We start from the raw sequence: 20,490 nt of genomic DNA on the forward strand, positions 1-20,490 counted from the left end.
ATGGGCTGAATATCTGCTCACATCCCCCCTTTGGGCTCATTCCGACTCGTCAAGTACTTGCGCGTACGCCGATGGGGAAGCGGAACCCAGAAATTCCTCGAAGCCATTTAGGATGGATGGTTCCCTCCCGAGTGCCAATGGATTTGGCCGCTTCTACCTCTTTTCAGAGAGTCCCGCGGCAAAAGTGTTATTTTGCTTCTGTTGCAGTGTCCACTTCGAGAAAAGTACTTGGTGAACCACGCGAAGAGCCCGACCTTTACAAGGGAGTTTCCGACGGGGCTTGCAAAACGTAAGTTAAATGACTGAGTTCCGCCATCCTTCTGATGTAGACCACAGGTTTCAACTCTCAGGGCATAGCCGTACTCGGCCTTGGTATCAGAAAACAGTGCGGCCGAAACCACCGAAACACGCGATGCCCACCGATTACAGGCGGTCAGGAGAAATCTATTCTTGCTCTTGCCACTATGGTGGAACTGCTGATTTCAAGAATGTGTTCGGTATCAACGTTTGAAGCACCTTGACATTCGGCATGTCAGTGGGGGGCCAAACCGGGTGCGTCGACCTCATCCAAGATTGGCACGACTCCTTACTAGGGCATGTTACCGAGCTCCATGGCACCCAGCACGCCTGTCGAACCTGACTCCCCAGGTGATCCCATTTCTACGGGGAAATGTTGACCAACTCATCTACCGTGGTCGTCGACTGGGATTTGGCTTACAATCCGCATTCAGATTCCAACTATCTCGACCATCTTGTCAGTCATTGCCGATCGTAAAAACTGTCTTCTGTTCGATATGCATTTGCTGATACACTTGTCTTTGAAGATACATCTTCGGTACTCACTCCTTGAAGAAACTTGGCCTCAAAGAGACCAGTTCATACGGCTCTGTTTCAGATCAAGCCCTTGGGGGAATCGATACCGACTGCCGAGTTTGGTCTTGCCGGTGTCTTTTCCCAGCAAGCCTCGACCACCGCCGCCCTCCACTCCAGAAATACGCCTCTTAGCAAGTTCATTACAACCCGTGAGCTTGGCCCTTTGACAGATACTCCTTCCAGCCCAGTGGATATTGCCCCACACCTGAGCGAGGCGATGTCAAAGATCCCATCTGACCTTGCTTTGCCTATATTCTGTTCTCATCGCCTCCAGACGATCGGCGTCTTCGTGGATTCTCTGATCAATCTGGTCTCACTGAACATCCGAAACTGGTTCCAGCAGCAAATGGCAACTGCGGCTGAACTCTTCGATGCATGCTGGCCACAGCCGAAGATGAAGTACACTCCAGAGCAACAACAGAAGCGCAGAGCTGCACGCCAACAAATGGAAGCTCTCCTCACTGGCTGGAAAGGCGCAACGCTGAAGAACGTGCGCGGCTCAAGAGCATTTCCCCGGAGGGACGAGCGAGGCACAAGCTAAGCAGCGTGAACTGAAGCGGCAATGGCTCGACAGGATGTCTCCAGAAGAGCGACAGAGGTTCAAGGTCATGAAGTGAGACGGAAAGCTATAACGACTGGAAAAGATGACACCCGAAGAGCGAGAGAAGTACAACACGAAGCAGAGGGAATACATGCGACAGGAACGCCAAAACATGACTCCAGAGGAGCGAAAGCGGTACAATGCCAAGCAACAAGACCAAAAACAAAATCGGCTCAAGAATCTATCCCTGGAAGAGTATGAGAAGCCCACAGCAAGGTGGCGGTCACTCAGCGAACGGAGCGGAATGCCAAGGAAGGAGACCGGTTCCAGAACCAGTCACCAGAGGAGCGGGAGAAGCGCCTTGCAAAGGGACGTGAGATGGCCAAAGAGAAGAGGAAGAATCTGACGGAAGAGCAACGAAAAGAAAGAACGGAGTGCAAAAGAGAAAGAGCAGCTCCACAAACGATCAGCAGAGTGGCGTGAGAAGCACAATGCAAGGCAGCGAGTATTGTGTTTTTAATATAGTTGAAGCCCGGCCCTTGATGGGATAACTGCGCTGAAAGGTAGCAAAGCAGCGAGAGAGGACCCAAAACCTGACACCAGAGGAGAAGGCGAGGCGTATGGAGAGACAGAAAAAACAGACGTTGAAACGGGGAAAGAAAATGTGGCCGGAGGAGAAAGAGAGATGATGGTCAAGAGCACTAGAGAAGAAACGAGAACGGCATAACAAGAGAGGAGCGGAAGGAGTTCAATTCAAAGAGCCGTGGAAAGAAGGGAGGGGAATAAGTGAGAAATGAAATGCATCTCATGGTGGGATTTTCTGAGAGTTGGTAGTCGAGATGAGAGACAAAATGATGATAGATAGCCAAGAGTTCAACCAAAATCCCAAGGCCACAGAGAACAGGAAGATGATGGAAGAGCAGCGAAAGGAGCAGAGTGCCAAAGAGCGAGAGCGGCTTCACAAGCAGTCAGCAGAGGAACGGTAGAAGTGCAATGCAAAGAGACTAGAGCAGAAACCAAAACGATAAGCAAGGTATCTAGAGGAACGGAAGTAGCTGAATGCTGGGTGACGGAGAAAAGAAGGGAGGGAAGTTCACCTGTCTTTAGCGAATGCCACTCATAATCCGAAGTGCTACTCTCCTGATTCAACGTGAGGCATCAAGGACAAACCAAGATGATCTCTGATCTATCGTCAGTGAATCACAGCCAGTCCTCCCCTTATGGGTATATAATCCCCTCCCCCCTCCTGAACTCATCCTTCTTCCTTCTTCCCTTCTCATCCTTACTTCTTTTCTCTCTTCCTAGCCCGCATGCGCCCGCCGTCGCCCGCCGTTAACTTCAGAAACCCGCCATCATCCCGCCTTCAACTCGCTCCAGCCCGTCGTCTCTCACTCCTTGCTCTCTCTTTGGTGGCAGCTCATCTCAACTCACCTCAACTGGTATGCCCCCATTTTGGGCCCAGTCGTCTTTGTGGCATTTAAACTGACCGATGTTAGGCTCCTGATCACCGGATCCTACAATGGAGGAGCACCCTTCCATCACCGAGATTCTCACTTCAGTCCAATCCCTGTTTGGTGAGTCCATTGACCTCATTGAGGTTGATGGCTCGCAAGTTCGGGTCCACTGCAGGCCCTCTGGGTCCTCCTACACAGAGGAGTCGCTTTCGACCACATCCAAGCTCGAATCGGAGAACAAGGCTTTGAAGGAGAGCCTCGCACAGCTGCAAGCAGTCAAAGACGGTCAGGAAACCAACATTCAGCAACTTGAGATTCGCTACAACACCATCCTCGCCGAAAAGGACCAGCTTCGGGATCGCACCAACGCTCTGGAACAGCAGGTCCAGGACCTGTCCACGGCCAAGGACTCCCTCACAAAGCTGGAGGATGCTGTCGGGACCAACCTTGAGGCCCTCTATTACAAACAGCAGCTGGAATTAACCTACCAGCAGAACAAAGACCAGCAAGAGCTGGCGATCAAACTTGCAGCAGCTCAAGAGGAAAACGTCGGTCTCCAAAATGAGATTCATCGCCACGAATGCATGGAGGAGGACGATCCCAACATCGAGCCAATCAAGTTCACCCACGCCGCAATGAAGCGAAAGGCCCTGGAGGGTTTATATCACGATGGGACTCGGGCTGCAAAGAAGATGAAGGTAGCAAAGGATACACGCCTGGACTTGAAGGGTTTCAACGCTGATGAGGCATGTGAGCTCATTGGCAACGTCAACCACGAAGTTCTCCGCGCTGCCTCAATGGGCGGCCTTCTCAACCTTGAGCACTTCGGCGTTGGACCTAACGGCACCATTGGGCTCACCGAATTTGGGACCAAGAAACTTGCAATCTCGGAGCGGTTCCGAGAGTACCTGGGTGGTTTCAAAAGTTGGCGCAAGAACAGCGAGCTGGCCACCAAGGCGAGGAAGATCATTGAAAAGGAAGATTTCAAGCGTCATAGACATCAGTTCCTACTCCCATTGACGAATCTTTTCAATGGCCAACCAGAGGTTCCGCCAGAAGACCTCTTGCAGTGCATCAACGAGGTGCACAAGCAAACCGCGGGGCTATTCATGGAACTGTTGAATGCCGCAAAAATGCTCAACAATAACTGCATGGAGATACTGACCACGGAGATGAAGGAAACAGTCCGCAAGCCACTACTTGCGCTGTGTAGCACGCCCGACACCTTTGCGATACTGGACAACAATATGCTGCCAGGAAAGACTTGCCGGGACATGGTCGAGCACATCATCGACATTACCAAAAGCTACAACAAGTTGTTCGATCTCAGAAATGAGATTCTAGAGACCGCCCAGCTCCCGCCTGAGTATGCGTCTTCTTCCGCGGCGGAGAACACCTTGACTCGGTCATTGGCAGCGCAAAAGGAGCTGTCTAGCGATGTCGAGAGTCTCTTGGCAGCTGCAGATATCTAGTTCTAACCATTCAGAGATCGCATTCAAACCCTAAATCGCGATTTGGCATGGTTGAAGAAGGGGGATGCATGATGATTTGAACGGGAAGGACACGAGAGGTTTTGGGTTGAAGCCAAAATGGGCCCAAGAATGGGGAAGCAGGAAACGGGACTAAATGATTGTGCAGAGGTCAAGCTTGGGATCCAGTTAATGGAATATTTGCTAAAGCTTTGCTCAGAACAGAAATGAGGCTTTTGGTTCATCTCTTGTTAGGCTCCGCGTGTTTGTGGTATGTGACATGCTGTTGATCCCACCATGCCCAACAGGAGTCCAGGGGTACTTAACCCAGTCCTCTCCATACTGGTTGACGTCTCATTTATGTGAGCACTTACCATGGTAGAAGCCATTCAAGTCAACTTGGGGGAATCCGGCCAACTTCAGCATCCTCCACCTGAAACAGTTTGATGATCTATATTGCCACAGAATAGCGATGTTCTTGAATCTCCCCAAAGTACGATCTGTGCTTGATTCTTGCGCAGTCGCCCCAAGCATTGTTGGAGCTCATCCTCCCCAGTGACGCTCATCAAATCAACTCTTGGCCATGTTGTAGCATAGCCAGGAAATTATGGCACAGTGGTGCATGCTGAGGCCAGCAACGGGAGTGGCGATGTAATGCAGGAATAGGAGATAGCGTTTCCGAAGTCCTCCAGATGGTGCTCAGGGATCGAGTAATTGAATGAGCGCAGAACAGCACAAACGACGAGCGCGTAGTCCTCGACAACCCTTTCTTTGACCCAGGGTTGATGGTCCACACCGGGAGATCCATGTCCCACTCGCACGAAGATGCCAGCGCACATTGTGGACCTCCATGAGAGAGATGCTTCCGTCCCACACCTCGATGAGCTGTAATACTTGGCAAGAGTTGCTGGAAATTGCGACTATGGCTATGGTCTTAATACCAGAGACTGTCTGCGCAACATAGTTCCCCGATTGCTGCTAGACCGGAAACTGGACGCTCCTAGTCGTTGAGGCCTGGGCAGCGAGTATCTGTTGCATCTCTTCTACCCTCCTTTCGAAACTGCAGAGGCAGACATCCAATGTCAAGCGTGCCAAGATCTGAGTTGATTCAAATTAGCAAATGCAGCCTGGCTGAGAGTTGGGAAAGCTCAGTCTAATGGCCGAGCCAAATACCTCTGTGGAACAAGAAGAGCAAGTATCGGCGGCATTGAGATAATGGTCTCTTTTGGGGCAATGGAGGTGAAAAGACAGGCATTCTGGCCGCGCAAGGCCCTGAACTGTGACAGCAGTGGGCAATTAATTGCCGTTTGGAGATCACATCTCATAATCGGCAACGAAACGTTCAAGCCTCTCCTCGGAGTAAACGTCATGCTGGAGCACTCTGACGAATACAATCAATTTGTCAAGATCCTCCCCAAATACCGATACAAGTCGAATTGGGGATTAGACGGAGGGGTCCAGGGCCACAAGTCGTTGGTACTTTTGAAACTGCATGCCATTAGCAATGCAGCTCTTTATTCAATGACCAAGGGGTGTACAAACCTTTGGTTGAACGCTATTCAACTGTATCTGCAGCAGGCCGACTGACATCGCCCAAGTCGTAGGAAGACGCAGGCGCAGCTTGTGTTGCCGAGGAATAGGGACAGACATTCTGCCTTGAAGGAAAGAGACAATACTGATTCATCCGAAAACACGGTTTTGGAGCGTTGAAGTTCTTCTTCTCGACGATAGTATGGCTATATAAATCGCCATCATCGTCCTGGGATGTATCGTTCAGGCTGTAGTCGTCGAAATAATAATCGAAATCACTATCGTCGTCGAGCTCGTAGTCGAGATCACTACAGTCTCTGAGATCCGATATCAAATGGCAGGTGCAAAGACCTATCTCCAAGCAAGTGAGTGCCAATTAATGGAAACGCATCCAGCACGAGAGACTTACCCTTCATCGTATTACGCCTTCTCGCTCTTTGAGTACCTTCGCAAATGTGAGAGGCCAGCAAGTTAGTACCTACTGGGGGTCAAGGATGAGTGAAAGTAAGGCCAGGAAGTGAAAATCAATGGCTGAGGCGAGAATGGGAAAGGCGATGGAAGGTACGAATGAGTGCCGTACCTGCCTACCCAGGTAGGTACGTACACAGACTGAGAAAAGAAGAGGAGGATAAAGGCATGACCTAAGACTCCACGAAAGATGGCTAATGAATCATTAAAGAATGATCAATATAATAAATAAAGTAGATCATAAGTGTTGTATTTGTATGAAGGTGAAGCAAGGCGTGAGAGCACTTGGCGCCTCCAGTATCACAGCTGCCAGTGCTATGAGATGTGCTAATAGGGCAGGCAAACATTTATTGAAGAATCAAGTTGAAACGACAGTGTAGGTCGATTGCAAGAATAAAGATGATCAAAAGCTCCAGTCTACGCGGCGAAAACGACCAGCCTTGGAGGCCAGTGCAGAACATAGCATTAAACATTGGGTCGTGCAAGCGTGGCGACTCTGAAAGTTCATTCCCAGGAGGCTCAGGTCGACACCGATCACATCAATAGACAAAGGGCGAGGATTATCACAAGAAACTCAATAACGCATGTTAGACCCGTATCTGTACCATAGCAAACGACTTGAACGCCACGGCTTTTTCAGAGCCTGTTCAATCTGCGGCACGGAGGCTATCGAGGTAGCCCCAGAATCCCCGGAGTGAGGTGAACCGTGAGGTCTGTCCGAGGAGACTTTGCTAGCCGGGGGGGGTTGGGTGCACGATCACCACTTTGTCACATCGTCGAGCATAGAGTCGGGATATCGTAGTGTTGTCTCAAAATCGAGCCGAACGCCTCGAATTGGATTTGCTAGATGCAGCCAACCCTAGTTTCTTTCACCCATGCCTTCTTTGCCCGAACCATAACCCTGAGGCCAATTCATGTCAGAATCCCGTTCCGAGGGAGCCCAGGACCAGATTGCCAAGTACCTTTTCCGAGTTTTCTTGCTTTATCGCTGAGCGCTCCAGACGTTCTTGAGGAGGCCATCTCGCTGGGCCAATCGGTTGAGGGAGTCGTCGCTCTCGCCCATCGCTCGGACGAAACCGCAGAGGGCGTAGGAGTGGTTCTCGCCCTGGACGGCACGGCCGTTCTCATCGACCTTGGCAATAGAGATCTGGACGGAGCCGTGGTCCTTGGCCTTGATGATGCGGTTGGTGGCGCTGCACTTGCGGGGGACGTAACTGGTGATGCGACATCAGTATGGGATTGTTCGCCGATGCGGCCGTCCGCGGACGGCGTCTTGAGTTGGGATCTTACAGGTCCACGATCTCGCCACGGTCGTTCTCCATTTTTGCGGTTTGAGGAGGGGGTTGTTCGGGGTGGTTTGGGTGATTGTTTCGGCGTGGGATGAGGTCGTCGCAAACACTTAGTGAAAAAAGCTCCCGTCAATTTTTGGCGTGGTTGCCAAATTTCCCCCTCGCCTCGTGGGGCATGAGCCCTTGCTGTGGGTCATGTGATGCAGCACGTGACTACGCGACTGACTCGCGAGGCTCCCCTGCCCCTCCAGTCTGCCTTGATGGCGAACCACTTGTTGATACAAGGCAGACAAGGTGGCATTTTGAGGCGATGATTCCGCCTTTCCCGCCTTCTCGCCTGACCTGAACTTGGGCACCATTTTGCTGCGTACAAAGGGCCTGAGATGCGCTTTGCGCACTCAGATTGCTGCCCTGACCGTCATGGTATCCCCTGACGTCTTTCAATCATCGCCACTTCGAGAAACAAGACGCGAACGAGTCCAAATCGAATCCTCTTCCCCCGCCCTCCCGCCACTCCAAGATCTCCTCTCGCAGAAGCCAAGCCGTCCCCCGATCCGAAGTGGCAGCAAAGCCGTCCCCATCCCAGACCATGCTCCATCAAGTTTCATCTCGGCCCGTCATCTTTTGACTTCGACGGAAGCAACTCATGATGCAGTTTCTGCGTCTTCGACCACGGCGAATCGAGCGTCTGCAGAGCCCAGCGGGGCAGGTTTCATTGCAAACGATACCCTTGTTTCTGTGCCAGCACATGATGACGATATTGTAATTGTGCAAATCTCTGGAAAGTCGTCCAGGAAGCCGCGAAAGCCAAGAGCTCCCAAGACAACTACAAAAAAGAAAGAGGAGCCAGCACAAAATGCCGCGGATACTGAATCTCAAAATGGTGGGAAGGCCAAAAAGGCCTCAAAGGCCAACAAGAAAGACGATGAAGGCGTGACAACAAAGGCCAAAGCGACGAAGTCAAGAAAGAAACAGACGGGTACTATGAGTAACCACTTTCCACCAGTTGCTGAGCCCGATCTGCCTGCAAAATCAAAGAAGAATGACGTCCATGAGCCGCTTCATCTTGAACAAGCACCCGCCCGAAGGCTAGATTGGACACCGCCAGCTCAAAAGACTATCATAAACATCGATTCGGATTCGTCCGCATTCAAACAACTTGCCTCTTCGGAAACTGGCCAGCCAATGCCAGCTTTCAAAAATCTCGTTGAGGGCTACGCTTGTCTTGAAGCAGCACCCCAAGCACTAACATTTGCATCAGATGAAGACTCGAGTTTCCTGAAAAAGCGGAAACTCATCGAGCTTGTAAACACGGAGGCCAACCTATCGGCGGCTATTCCTGAAAAGTCACCCAAGAAAAAGGCACCGAAGAAGAAGGCTCGGACAATCACGGAGCTTGCTACGGCTGCATACAAAGTGCCTACTCAACCTGATCCTGAACCACCAACTGCCTCCATATTGGATCATTTTCAGGCAGCCGGCAATGCCAACACGTCGGCTACTGAGCAAACAAAGAAAGCTAAAGGCAAAGCAAACCCGCGCAAGAGAGTCTCGAAGGTTTCAAAGAAGAAAGCGGCGCCGCCAAAACCTGTTTTGCTGTCTCCAGGTGCAGCTCTCGCCCAAGTCGCAAACCAGGATTTCGTGTTCGGTACCTCCAGCCAGCTAGCCAGAGAAGAGTCTCCGACTGTCCTAAGGGACCTTCAGTCCGCTTTGATGCAGTCAAACCAGGTCGATGATGTAGATTTCGCTACGCCCATCAACAGCGACGCTATTGATGCACCTGAACAACGAACCAGCCTCTGGGACGCAGCCGCTCGAGACACCGAGGGTGACCTGTTTGATGTCGAGGTGATTAATCTCACAGAAGACTCACCACGCTTACTAGAAGAGAAGCATGATGCAAACCCATTTGGGTATTTCAGGGGTGGCAATCGGACCAGCGCTCCGGACAGTGTGGCTGAGAATCCTGTCTCTGATGATCATGTTTCCTTCGCCAACTTATCGGACCTTATGCCTTCACCCACCAGAAATCACAGACAAGAGGATATGGAAGGATCACCATTCTTCTCCGACAGTGATCTTTCTGCTAGCATTGAACTGCAACGACCCGCCTCTGCGCAGACACAACCCCGCCAAGAAACCCTTGCTCCAGCGGCAAATCCTCTTAACGGAGAAGCAGATGTCCGCGAGCAGCCGCCTCGTCCCAATTTTGAAGGTTACACAGATGTTCAGCTTGCTAAAGAAATCAGGACCTTTGGCTTCAAGCCCATCAAAAGAAGAAGTGCCATGATTGCCCTTCTTGACCAATGTTGGCAGAGCAAGACGCGTATGGGTCAGGCAGGTGTCCACACAAGCACCAAGCGAACCTCTTCGGCCCCAAAGACCACAAAGACTGGAAGCCCTGTTTCTGCCGGAATAGATGCTAAGAGGCCGCGAGGTCGACCACGGAAAAACAGTCCAAGTGCTTCGGAACCCCAGGAACCACCCCCTTCTGCTCAACCACCAGAAACTCCCAAGAGACTTCGTGGCCGACCAAGGAAGAACAGTCTCGCTTCATCAGTAGGCACGGCCTCTCCGACGAAAGCGAAAATTGCCCCAGCACCCAAGAAGCCGGCCGCAGCCCCCAAGTCCCCAAGGCGCAAGAAGGGAGCTTCCAAAGCTGTAATTGAGATTCCTGACTCCAATTCAGACTTTGGAAGTGATCTCGATTCATTGCCAGACTCTTCCATGGACGAAATGTTCTCGCCGCCTCCACTGGACTTGTCCCTTTCAACTGGTGACGATACCGAGCTCTCCCTCACAGCAACTCAAAATGACCAAGAAGTCGTCTTGTTCGAGTATATCGCCAAAGCTATCCGGTCGGCTCCTCGCACTACTGATCCGATGGAACCCTCATGGCATGAGAAAATCCTACTTTACGATCCAATCGTCCTGGAGGACCTCGCAGCATGGCTCAATACCGGCGAGCTCAGCCGCGTGGGTTACGACGGAGAGGTCAACCCCAACGACGTCAAGAAATGGTGCGAGTCTCAGAGCATATGCTGTTTATGGCGAGTAAATCTACGTGGCAAAGAACGGAAGAGGTTTTAATCATACATTGGCGAGCGCGGCGTTTGACGGAGTCGTTTCCATCACAGCATTCCTGGACTACATCGGCGTTATCACGAGCATTGGTCTACATTTCGGCTTCGACGTATTTGGAGCCTTCTATACTAGCATGACAATCGACATGCTCAATGATACATTTTCGTCCTGCACACAATTGCCTCCACCCATACTCGCAACGACCCATCATCGACGTGGTCAAACCCAATCACCTGTTCAGTTCTCTCTTGGGGCTTAGGTGAAACACTCATGATCAGGACTGAAGTTCATTCTTTACGTTGTTGACATTGATAGGAAATGCTCGAGTAACAACCTAGTTGACAAAAAGCATCATTCCATCCATATACGTTCTGGTTCCTAGGTGCGCCTGCGCGGGTATCACGTCCATTCTCTCATCACCCCAGCCTGTCCAATTTCAGGTCTTGTTGTTCGCGGGTGGGGCAGGTGCTTGTCCACCACCGTCGGCAATGATGATGCCGATTCCGTTGGGCTCTTTCAACCAGTCGTCGATGGCCGGAGGGCTTTTCACGTTAGAGTCTACAGCCACAGGAAACAGTGCTGGAACACCTACTTGGAGCCAGTGGTCGGGGGCATGATTTGAGTGTGAGTCTTCAGTTCTTAGTCTTTATATGAGAGTTTAATGTTTGCAGGGTCCTTGCCAGAGGAAATGGGCAGGATCATCGAGGTTGCGGTGTAGATTGAGATGCTTCTTGATCTTGGTCGAAGGCGTGGATGCTGGCTGCTTTATACTTCCACCATGCCTCATACCCTTCCGATCAAGCGAGATGTCCCTAGCGCACTGCGAAGCATTATCTCCCGGGATCTATCAACGACAACTCCATCGAAAGCCATTCTCCAATGATATGACACCACATTTTGCGATGCGGCTCTGCTCGACGAATCACTGGCCGTCGCGTGCCATAGCTGCTTGGAGCACACCACATTCGGAGCGTTGTTGCATTCCGTCTTGACTATCGCGATGCAATGGAACCCCTTCCCCAGCTCCTCTGGGACAGGGTAGATGACGCGCCAGTGACGGCCCCAGGGACTCTCGCGCCGTCAAGCGGCCAGTCTCAGACACACGTGTCGATGCCCTGTATTGCTGGACTATGGAACAGGGGTGGCGGGGAGGAGGGCGTGTGTTGGGTTCGATGGCTACCTTCCCGTGACCCTCACACTGGCCTGTGGTTGCCAGCCATCCTACATGGTCAGCTGAGACCTTTAATTCACGACTTCGAGCAGGTCTGACAGCTCATCAATGCTGCATCCGGAGATATTTGCTGTCTGGGGTCTGGGACGGAGCTGCTTGAGCCAGTGAGACCATGCTACGCGATACGGCTCCTATTTGCCAGAGATGGTCTCAAATGCATGGCCTAGAGGGATGTTTATCACCTTGGGAACATTCAGTCATGCTTGCTGCAATGCAGCCGGGGTCATGCCTTCATGTTCATCAAGACATGTGGGCAGCACTTGCCTCGTCACATCGACCACCCCGCCCAATGGTCCGATCCCCCCATCCCATATGCAAGCTGCAAAGGCGCTTGAGGAGTCCCCGGCTTTCATGCGTCTTCCAGCCAACTGACGACATCCCTCACCCAAGCCGAACAATGGCCGCCCAATCACCTGGTGCCATCTCAGAGACAAGGCCGCGCACATCGGTCTCCCGGTGAGCGATTGTCTTGCCACTACTTGGAGATGAGGCTCTGCTTTATAAGAGCGATTCTCCCCCAAGGCTGGTCAAAGGCCTCATGGGCCGAATACCGTATCCCAACCGCCGCTCGCGATACGCGCACCATACAGCTCATACTTGTCGACCCCTCACTGGCCGGGTTAAGTCGGGGTAGCTTGCGAGCTCCTCCCTGTCGCATTGAGCTATCTTGCTGAGTGCTTGATTTAAAAGCAAGATTACAGAAGCCAAGCCTGAGGGGTATCGAAGCTCGGAGCCGTGCCTTGAGCCGGCCACGATTCCCTAGCCGCGTTAGCCTCGAGGGCTAAAGCGGCCTGACGGCAACCATGGGGCGGGCCAATATGGCGGCGCCAGCAGAAGAGTTCAAAGTATAACGGTAGCCACGTTCTCCGTAAAGTTGAACGGTTTGAACAGGTTCTTTGTCATTGGTGATGGCTCGGCTGTGATAAGAGCCTTGTGTGGGATGCCCTTTAGCCCGGAGCGGAAGTGGGGCCGCGCCGGCGGGATATCGGCAGCAGATGCCGCAAATCCCGGCGGGCTCCGACATGGCTCTTGAAGATGCACATTGAACCAGGCCTCAATTCGAGGTATAGAATGGATGGCGGGGTGTGTTTTGAGGATGACCATAGACTCGTCCAAACCAACTACATCCGATGTGCGCCGACGTTCATCAAAAGATGCGTACAAGCACAAACTGGGCGATCGTGCCTGGTGTTCTCGAGGAATGGACCTGAGGGCTCTGGGGAACCGTTTCACTCGGCTACGCAGGATTCAGGCGCATATTCTCGGCCTTTCCCTGCTGCCAATTACAGTTCTGAATTGACGTTGCAACCCGCTGTGCTAGTATCTGACAGCGTAAAGTGAAAGCGTCAAGTGATTCCGGCTACTTGGTCGCCGCGACTCTCGGTTCCGAAGCCATGACGTTGAGGCTGCAGGCCTGGGTTATCGGAAGACGACGTCCGGGGCTGGCAGCTGCACATGGGGGAGTTGGAGGTGTTGACCTTGTGATGCATCGGAAACGGCCTCATGCACCTTGGAGATGGCGTTCGAGAAGGATTCTAGGGAACCACGCGAGACGACGCTCGACCAACTAAGGTCTAACTCCTCTCTCAAGCCATCATAGGTAACTTGAAATGAACTATCCTAAAATGATAAAAGAGATATCATAATAGCGGATTACTTTAGATCTATCTTACTTCATTATTGTCATACTTTATTAACTCCCCGTAGGGGAGGGTAAGCTAAGGCTGATGGATGTTATCTTGTTGTCTCTCATCGTTGCCTCCCGTTGTTTTCTCTTTGACCCGCGTGGGAACCGATGTGCAATGTGCAACGAGCTGAGCTGAGTTGAGGCGCGTGACACCGTTATCGGTCGAGACGAGGCATCGAGACGAGCCGTTAGTTCGTGGGGAGAAGGCTTGGCTAAAGCATGAAGGGTTCTGGTTTGCCAAAGTGCAAACTATCAGCGTCACAGCCGGCTGAAGGCGAGTTCTTGACATGTGAAGGTTGGCCGCGTTGAAGAACAAAGGAATCTCCAGGCTGAGTTTAGCGACGCCTCGGACATGAGGTCGGATTCCGTTTCTATAGCATTTTATTTTATTATTCTTTGTTTTATCCTGTCCGAATGACTCAATTGCGCCCCTGAGTCATCCAGTTCTGAATTCCAAATCCCGGCCCAGAACGAAAGCTCCGACCCTCCGTAGTCCGGACGGCCGGCGTGAAAGTGCGCCGACGAAGGATGACAAATTACCGGTCGGCCTTCGCAGGGCTCGGAAGTCCGACAGAGCAGACTGGCAGACAGGTTCAATAGAGCCTGGGCGTGGTATTGATTGATCTGGTGACATGAACTAACTGGCGGCATGGCTGTTTATGGTTATGTGTAACCTTTGTCAGTCTCTGGAAAGGTGGGATTGGATGGATCTATCCAGGGATGTCAATCGAGAGGCAAAAGAGGAGAGAGAGCGGTGGTCAAATCATGCCGCTCTCCGACGTTAGGGCCAAACGTGATTGAGTGATGACGACAGAGACAAAAAGGTCGACAGCTCGTTGGATCGTGTCGATGGTGAATATGGGGTTAGCGCTGACTCGAAACATAAGCGAAAGAAAGAAATGCTCTTGAAGCAGCTCAAACGTTGAAAGAATCCAATCTTGATGCCCAGCTTTTGTTTAGCTCCAGGGTGGCTAATTCCCCGTCCTCGGCAGCTGGCTAGCCCTACTACACGTACTTATCCCCGGAGTGTTAGGGCGTCTTGGGCGGCCCCGGCGCTGTAAAACATCGCCTGTCTCCGTTCGCCGAGTGGTGCCAAGAGGAGCAGGCTCCAACAGATCGCCAGCAAACCCCCACTCACAAGAATCATCGCAACCTCTCTTTTCATTCCATGTTCCACCTCGACAGCAGCCTCTTCAGCCTCTTGGCTCTCGCTGGCTTCACGACAGCTCTTCGCATGCAAGACCTTGGGCATCAACTTGCAGAACCGCCTCACCGCATCGCAGCTCGTTGATGGCCTCAACCAGACCCTAGCGTCCATTCCAAGCCCGCAGACAGTCCGTCTCTGCCCGACACGACACGACACGATCGACCCCACGTCCATCTACCATTCAACTAGCAGATATCGCCGTCCCTTGACCGACGTGACACCAGACCAACATGTCCTACCTGGACGGCTTAACCCTCGGATACAGCTTCAACAACAATGTATCCGAGGGACTTCCCGACGCCGCACAGCAGTCCACGGCATCCCCGCCGTCCAACAATCCCCATCAGACCTCGCATCGCAGCAGCCAGCATCGACCGTCATCGCAAGGCAGCGTCACCGTCTATCAGACCACGGGCCCCGACGCCCACACCAGCCCGATCCAGGCACCCGGGAGCAGCACTCCGGCCCTGAACCCGCGATCATGCGTCACCTGCCGCCGTCGCAAAGTCCGTTGCGACAAGCAGATGCCCTGCTCCAATTGCCGCCGAGCCCAGATCCCATGCGTCTTCCCCGCCCCCGGTCGGGCACCGCGGCAGCCGCGCCCAAGAGACCCCAATGCGCCCCCAAAGAACTCGAGCCAGCGCGAGATTGAGCTGATGAAGCGCCTGAGGAAGCTCGAGGGCATCGTCGAGGAGCTGAGCGGCCAGATCGAGGTCGAGTCCGGGGGCAAGGGTCCCTCGTCGGCCAATTCGCCTGAAGCTGCGCATGGAGCGCAGGCCTCAAACATTGACCGATCAGCAGCCTTTCCCCAGAGGCACTCATCCAGCGCATCTTCTCACCCTGGCGTCCTGGGTCCGTCGAGTGGGAGCCCGAGAGGTAGCGATGCCGCGAGCGATCAGAGCGAGGCGACCCGGAAGCAACTACACCAGAAGTTTGGGCGACTGGTGTTGAACGACCAAAGTGGGAGCCGAAGATATGTCAGCAACGGTTTCTGGGCGAAGCTTAACGACGAGGTTGGTCTTTCATATTGTACTATGGCCTGTTGAAGATGGCTAACTGTTCCTAGCTCGACTCTATTCGAGAAGAGACGCAAAAACTTACCGACGAGGATTTCGACGACTCAGATTATGAGGAGACTCCAGATAGTTCCCCCTCATTGGTGGTCCCGGCAGATCACCACTCCTTCATCTTTGGATACCGCTCTGCAGATGTCAACCTCGAGAAATGCCGCCCTCTACCATCTCACATTCCGTTCTTGTGGTCTGTCTACCAGGAGAACGTAGAACCACTCATCAAGGTGCTACATATCCCGTCAATGGAGCCGATATTCCGTGACGCGAGGAAGAACCACGAGCAGCTCTCACCTGGAAATGAAGCTCTGGTGTGGGCGATCTATTACGCTGCTATCACTTCACTGGAACCCGAGGAGGCAAGTTCAGTCCTATGTGAAAGTATTGAAACAAAACTGACCAGGCAATGTAGGTTCGAGCCAACCTTGGCGTCAACAAGGAAGACGTCCTTACGCAATATCGTTTCGCTGTCGAACAAGCCCTCGCAAAGGCAAATTTCCTCAACTCATCCGACACTTCGATAATCCAAGCCTTTGTCATATTCCTCGTCGTGGTCAGGCGTCAAGATGAAAGTCGCTTTTGTTGGTCCCTGACGGGGTTGGTGGTTCACCTCGCCCAGGGCATGGGCCTTCATCGAGACGGATCACACTTTGGGCTGAGCCCCTTTGAGACTGAAATGCGGAGGCGTCTCTGGTGGGCATTGCTCGTACTAGATCTACGGTCCGCAGATGAACTCGGCACTGATCTTATCATTGGGGATCTATTCTACGACACTCAGATGCCCAGTAACATCAACGACGCTGATATCAACCCGGAGACGACAGAATTCCCCGAGCCGAGGGAGGGCCGTTCTGACTGTGCGGTGGCTCTGGTTCGCTATGAAATTTGCAGTCTCTCAAGACGCCTTCTCCGAGCGGCATCGGCATCAGCTTCGTTTTGCCCCAAGGGGGCACCGCTCGCTGATCTCGGGCTCGCAGAACGAGAGCAGATGCTAATCGAAGTATATCAAAGAGTCGAGGGCAGGTTCTTTAAGCATGTGATGGATGATGCGGACCCCTTGTACTGGATGGCAGGTATGATTGCCCGCATCATCATGGCCAAGATGTGTCTCGTTATTTATCAGCCCATGCTATTCCCCGGCTCTGATGGTGAGCTTTCAGCGGAAGCCAGACAGCGTGTCTACGTCGCAGCCATCGAGATCATCGAGTACAACCACATTCTCAACACGGATTCGAGATGCAAGCAGTACAGATGGCTGTTCAAGACATACACAAACTGGCACGCCATGGCGTATTTCCTCATCGAGAGCTGTCGCCGTCCATGGACTCCTCTCGTGGAGCGTGGGTGGCAGGCGCTCAACGGCTATGAGGGACACCCAGCCGAATACGTCCGCTCCGCCGATTATACGTCTGTCATCCTACCCATACGGAAACTATACTTTAGAGCTGGCAAGCACCGAGCCACAGAGATTGCCCGTCTTCGCAGCAACCCCGAGGAGGCACGTCGTGTGGAGTTTGAGGAGCGGATGAACCCCGCTCAAACGTCATTTGAAATGATACCGGCCGGTGAGGACAAGATGGATCAAATAAGGGTGAGGTGGAGGACCCTGGTGCGATCAGATGGAAGCAACGTGCCCATATCTACACCAGCCGAGCTGAGCCCTATGGCACCTCCAGCGATGCTTCAGCCAGGACCGCCAACATCACAATCACGACCTCGAACACCCGCAGCAAACGAGGTTCCATCAAACATCAACCTCTCGGAAACCGCTATGGGACTCATGAACGAACTAATGTCACAAACTACGAATTTCCCCATGACGACATTTTATCCATTGAACGAGATCGGATCGGCCGAGGTGAGAGCCGCCGCATCAACAGGTTCAATGAGTACACCAGGCATGACGGCTGCTCAACTACCCCAGCAGCAACAGACGCAGCTTGGGGGGCTAGGTCAGCCGTTTTCTCAGCAGCCACTACAGCTGCCTAAGGACGACAACCCACCCCCATACCTCTGGCCTGATCCATATCCAGCCATGGACGACAACTTTGACAACACAGGAGGCGATGATGTTGACATGTTGGGTGACGACTTTAACTGGCAAGATTGGAGTCAAAGTATTCGTGGCTTGGAAATGGAGAGCACGCAGGGGCAGAAGGGATGGTGATTCAAAATGGCATTGTAACATTGGATGGCAAAAATGGTTGTGTTGGATTTGACTGCGCCTGTATGATACCCGGTGGAGTTTAGATGGTGCAATCTACATGGATTTAGACAAACGTCCACTCTGAATACAGCCAAATTGGTGGTTCGAATAAGGAGCATATATAGCTTCTAGCATCTATAACTTCTCGCTACTCGCTTGGCTCTTCTTCTCCTCTTCCAAGACATCCTCTCCTCCGGACCTCAACGCTGGTCGGCCCGCCTTTGCCAAAGTTGACGAGAACCACTCGCTCCCAGTCTCCTCCCCTCTCCGAGCCCTTAAGCTCCGGTCCAGGCTTGTCTAGTCCTAAAACGACTCTCTTATCCGCTTTTCTGATAAAGAGGTTGTGAGGGCTCATGACTTTGTCGCCCCACGGGATGGATGCCGTCTTGTGCTCCTTGCCCTTTTCTGTCTCTGCTGTCGGTGTCCTCTTGAGAAAGGAGAGAAGCTTCTTCCGCTGGGCGGCAAGTTGCAGGGGTCCTTCTTCCAGGGATCCAGATCGGCTTGTAAATATGTCAGAGACGAGGGTGAGGAGATAGGCCTGAGGAGGGAACAGGATAATGGAGTTGTCGGCTGCGCGGGAGAGGAAGGTCTTGGCTGGGGCAAAGAGCGCAGCGGTATGCTCAATGCCATCGTCGGGAGTTGGAATGAGCATCTCAGACGGCATGTTGCCGCGTGTTAGAGGGAGCATATAGAGATACATCTGCGTTGTGAAACGCTTTGCGTTTATGGTGGGTGTGATCCAGCGTGTAAAGGGGATAAGGCCATCTATCACAACCATCAGCTCTCTCGTTTTCAGTCAACGCAACTCCACACACGAACCCAGGTCTGGCTCAGCGCCTACGGATTTCAACCACTCGAGAAACTTGACCTGGTTGCCGTGTATCTGCTTCCTCGCCGCGTCCCGCTCCTCGATGCTCAGGTTTATCAACCCGCCGTCCTTTTTAGCCAGCAAGATGCCCGTCTCTTCAAACGTCTCTCTAATAGCGCCGATCCTGTACGCCAGCCCATCTTGATGCCTCTCTGGTGATTCCACGGCGGGAATCACACCGTCGTGGTAAGGGTCCAGGTTTCCGCCGGGAAAGACATGCGCCGAGGCAAAGGATGTTGAAGTGTGAACGCGGTGCAGCAGCAACACGTCGTTAACGGGCGAGACGAGGAGGACTGAAGAGCTAGGTCGTGGCTCAGACAGCGGACGCTTGCCCGCGGAAGAAGAAGACGGTCGTTTCTGAGTTTTCGAGGCCATGATGAGTATTGAAGGAGCAAGACGCTGCGCAGGCCGGGGAACAACAAAGCTACATCTAGAGCCGTTGCGGAGAAGCAGCTGGGAGAGCGGGCGCCCAATGGCATTGAGCGGAGGAGGCATGGGTGATTGTTGGGTTGTGAGGGTTGAGGGGAGAGCATGTGAGGACTTGAAGCGCGGGCTGGGGGGTGACGTCGTGCCGAGGTCCGTTTCAGATGGCGGTTCATCGGCTCCGAAAGATCGGTGGAGGCGGGGGCTGCGGCCGAGAATAAGCGGCGGGGACGGGGCCGGTTCGGCCGGTGGTGAGTGAGCTGTGTTTATATCAAAATTGTGCGTTTAAAGAGAAATGGGTAGGTAGATATTCTGCTGGTTGATGAATGAGCTTTTTTAGTCAGAGAATGCGGCTTTATATATAATGAAGTTATTGATGTTTGGAACAAGAAATCACCCTCACGTACTCTTCCCAATAGCCTTCTTCGGCATATTAATGTTTGGCACTCAAAGCCTTCTCTGAAGTTCGAAGTATACACAGCATGCTTCAAGATATTTTCAAGAGAGAGGGGTCAAACCATCCCCTCGTATAGATGCCAATAGAATATTGTCAACAAGCATCCGTCTCTTGTATAAACCGGAAATTCTACAACGTTGGTGTGTGTTAGGGTAGGGAGTTGGCTGGCCTCCGTTCAGCTTCTTACAGGGTTGTTTCTTGAGAGCTACACACAAGATTGGGGTATCAATGAGATCACATTACTCGTATTGGTTTATACGTTTATATGTACTTGTCAATGTCGCAATGATATGTCCCTCTGGCAAAAAGTCATCACTCCGCCACACACAAATGTCCAAGTACCACCACCAAAATTGGCAAAAACGGCAAAAAAAGAAAGCACTTCTCAATCATGATTATAGTGTTATAGGAACAGCCCGATGCGGGGGTCGAACCCGCAACCTTGAGATGGTGAACTCGTAAGAGTCTCACGCTCTACCGATTGAGCTAACCGGGCGTGCTTCGCCCGGGCATCTGGCCCGTTTGACGTTGAGGTCGGCGTCTCGAAAATCGATTTATCAACGGGAGGATTTGTGGAATCAGGGCTTGGAGAGATGGGTTCTGGTTGGGTGCGTGGGTGTGTGGTGGATTGGT

At 52.5% G+C, this 20,490-nt stretch overlaps 6 protein-coding genes across 6 annotated transcripts; 4 read left to right on the forward strand and 2 right to left on the reverse strand.

Moving 5' to 3' along the window:
* Positions 1-137: 137 nt before the first annotated feature.
* MRS44_001659 (uncharacterized protein) lies at positions 138-2,400 on the forward strand (the record flags this gene model as incomplete). The annotated part of the gene is made up of 5 exons (XM_065623780.1): positions 138-289; positions 853-1,363; positions 1,518-1,609; positions 1,687-1,787; positions 2,276-2,400. The coding sequence occupies 5 exons, from the start codon at positions 138-140 to the stop codon at positions 2,398-2,400; spliced, it is 981 nt and encodes a 326-aa protein (XP_065480201.1).
* Positions 2,401-2,933: 533 nt separating this feature from the next.
* On the forward strand, positions 2,934-4,340 carry MRS44_001660 (uncharacterized protein; the record flags this gene model as incomplete). The annotated part of the gene is made up of 1 exon (XM_065623782.1): positions 2,934-4,340. The coding sequence occupies one exon, from the start codon at positions 2,934-2,936 to the stop codon at positions 4,338-4,340; it is 1,407 nt and encodes a 468-aa protein (XP_065480202.1).
* Positions 4,341-7,317: 2,977 nt separating this feature from the next.
* On the reverse strand, positions 7,318-7,657 carry MRS44_001661 (40S ribosomal protein eS21; the record flags this gene model as incomplete). The annotated part of the gene is made up of 2 exons (XM_046267278.2): positions 7,318-7,549; positions 7,626-7,657. The coding sequence occupies 2 exons, from the start codon at positions 7,655-7,657 to the stop codon at positions 7,318-7,320; spliced, it is 264 nt and encodes an 87-aa protein (XP_046138068.1).
* A 387-nt stretch (positions 7,658-8,044) lies between these two features.
* Positions 8,045-10,714, forward strand: MRS44_001662 (uncharacterized protein; the record flags this gene model as incomplete). Its single annotated transcript, XM_046278185.1, has 1 exon — positions 8,045-10,714. One exon carries the CDS (start codon positions 8,045-8,047, stop codon positions 10,712-10,714), a length of 2,670 nt encoding a protein of 889 aa, XP_046138067.1.
* A 4,349-nt stretch (positions 10,715-15,063) lies between these two features.
* On the forward strand, positions 15,064-18,070 carry MRS44_001663 (uncharacterized protein; the record flags this gene model as incomplete). The annotated part of the gene is made up of 3 exons (XM_065623783.1): positions 15,064-15,846; positions 15,900-16,271; positions 16,316-18,070. The coding sequence occupies 3 exons, from the start codon at positions 15,064-15,066 to the stop codon at positions 18,068-18,070; spliced, it is 2,910 nt and encodes a 969-aa protein (XP_065480203.1).
* Positions 18,071-18,257: 187 nt separating this feature from the next.
* Positions 18,258-19,832, reverse strand: MRS44_001664 (uncharacterized protein; the record flags this gene model as incomplete). Its single annotated transcript, XM_046270543.2, has 3 exons — positions 18,258-18,874; positions 18,929-19,660; positions 19,808-19,832. The coding sequence occupies 3 exons, from the start codon at positions 19,830-19,832 to the stop codon at positions 18,258-18,260; spliced, it is 1,374 nt and encodes a 457-aa protein (XP_046138064.2).
* Between the last annotated feature and the right edge of the window lie 658 nt (positions 19,833-20,490).

Source organism: Fusarium solani (genome assembly GCF_023522795.1).
Source record: "Fusarium solani strain SB1 chromosome Unknown bctg00000000, whole genome shotgun sequence".
Taxonomy (NCBI): domain Eukaryota; kingdom Fungi; phylum Ascomycota; class Sordariomycetes; order Hypocreales; family Nectriaceae; genus Fusarium; species Fusarium solani.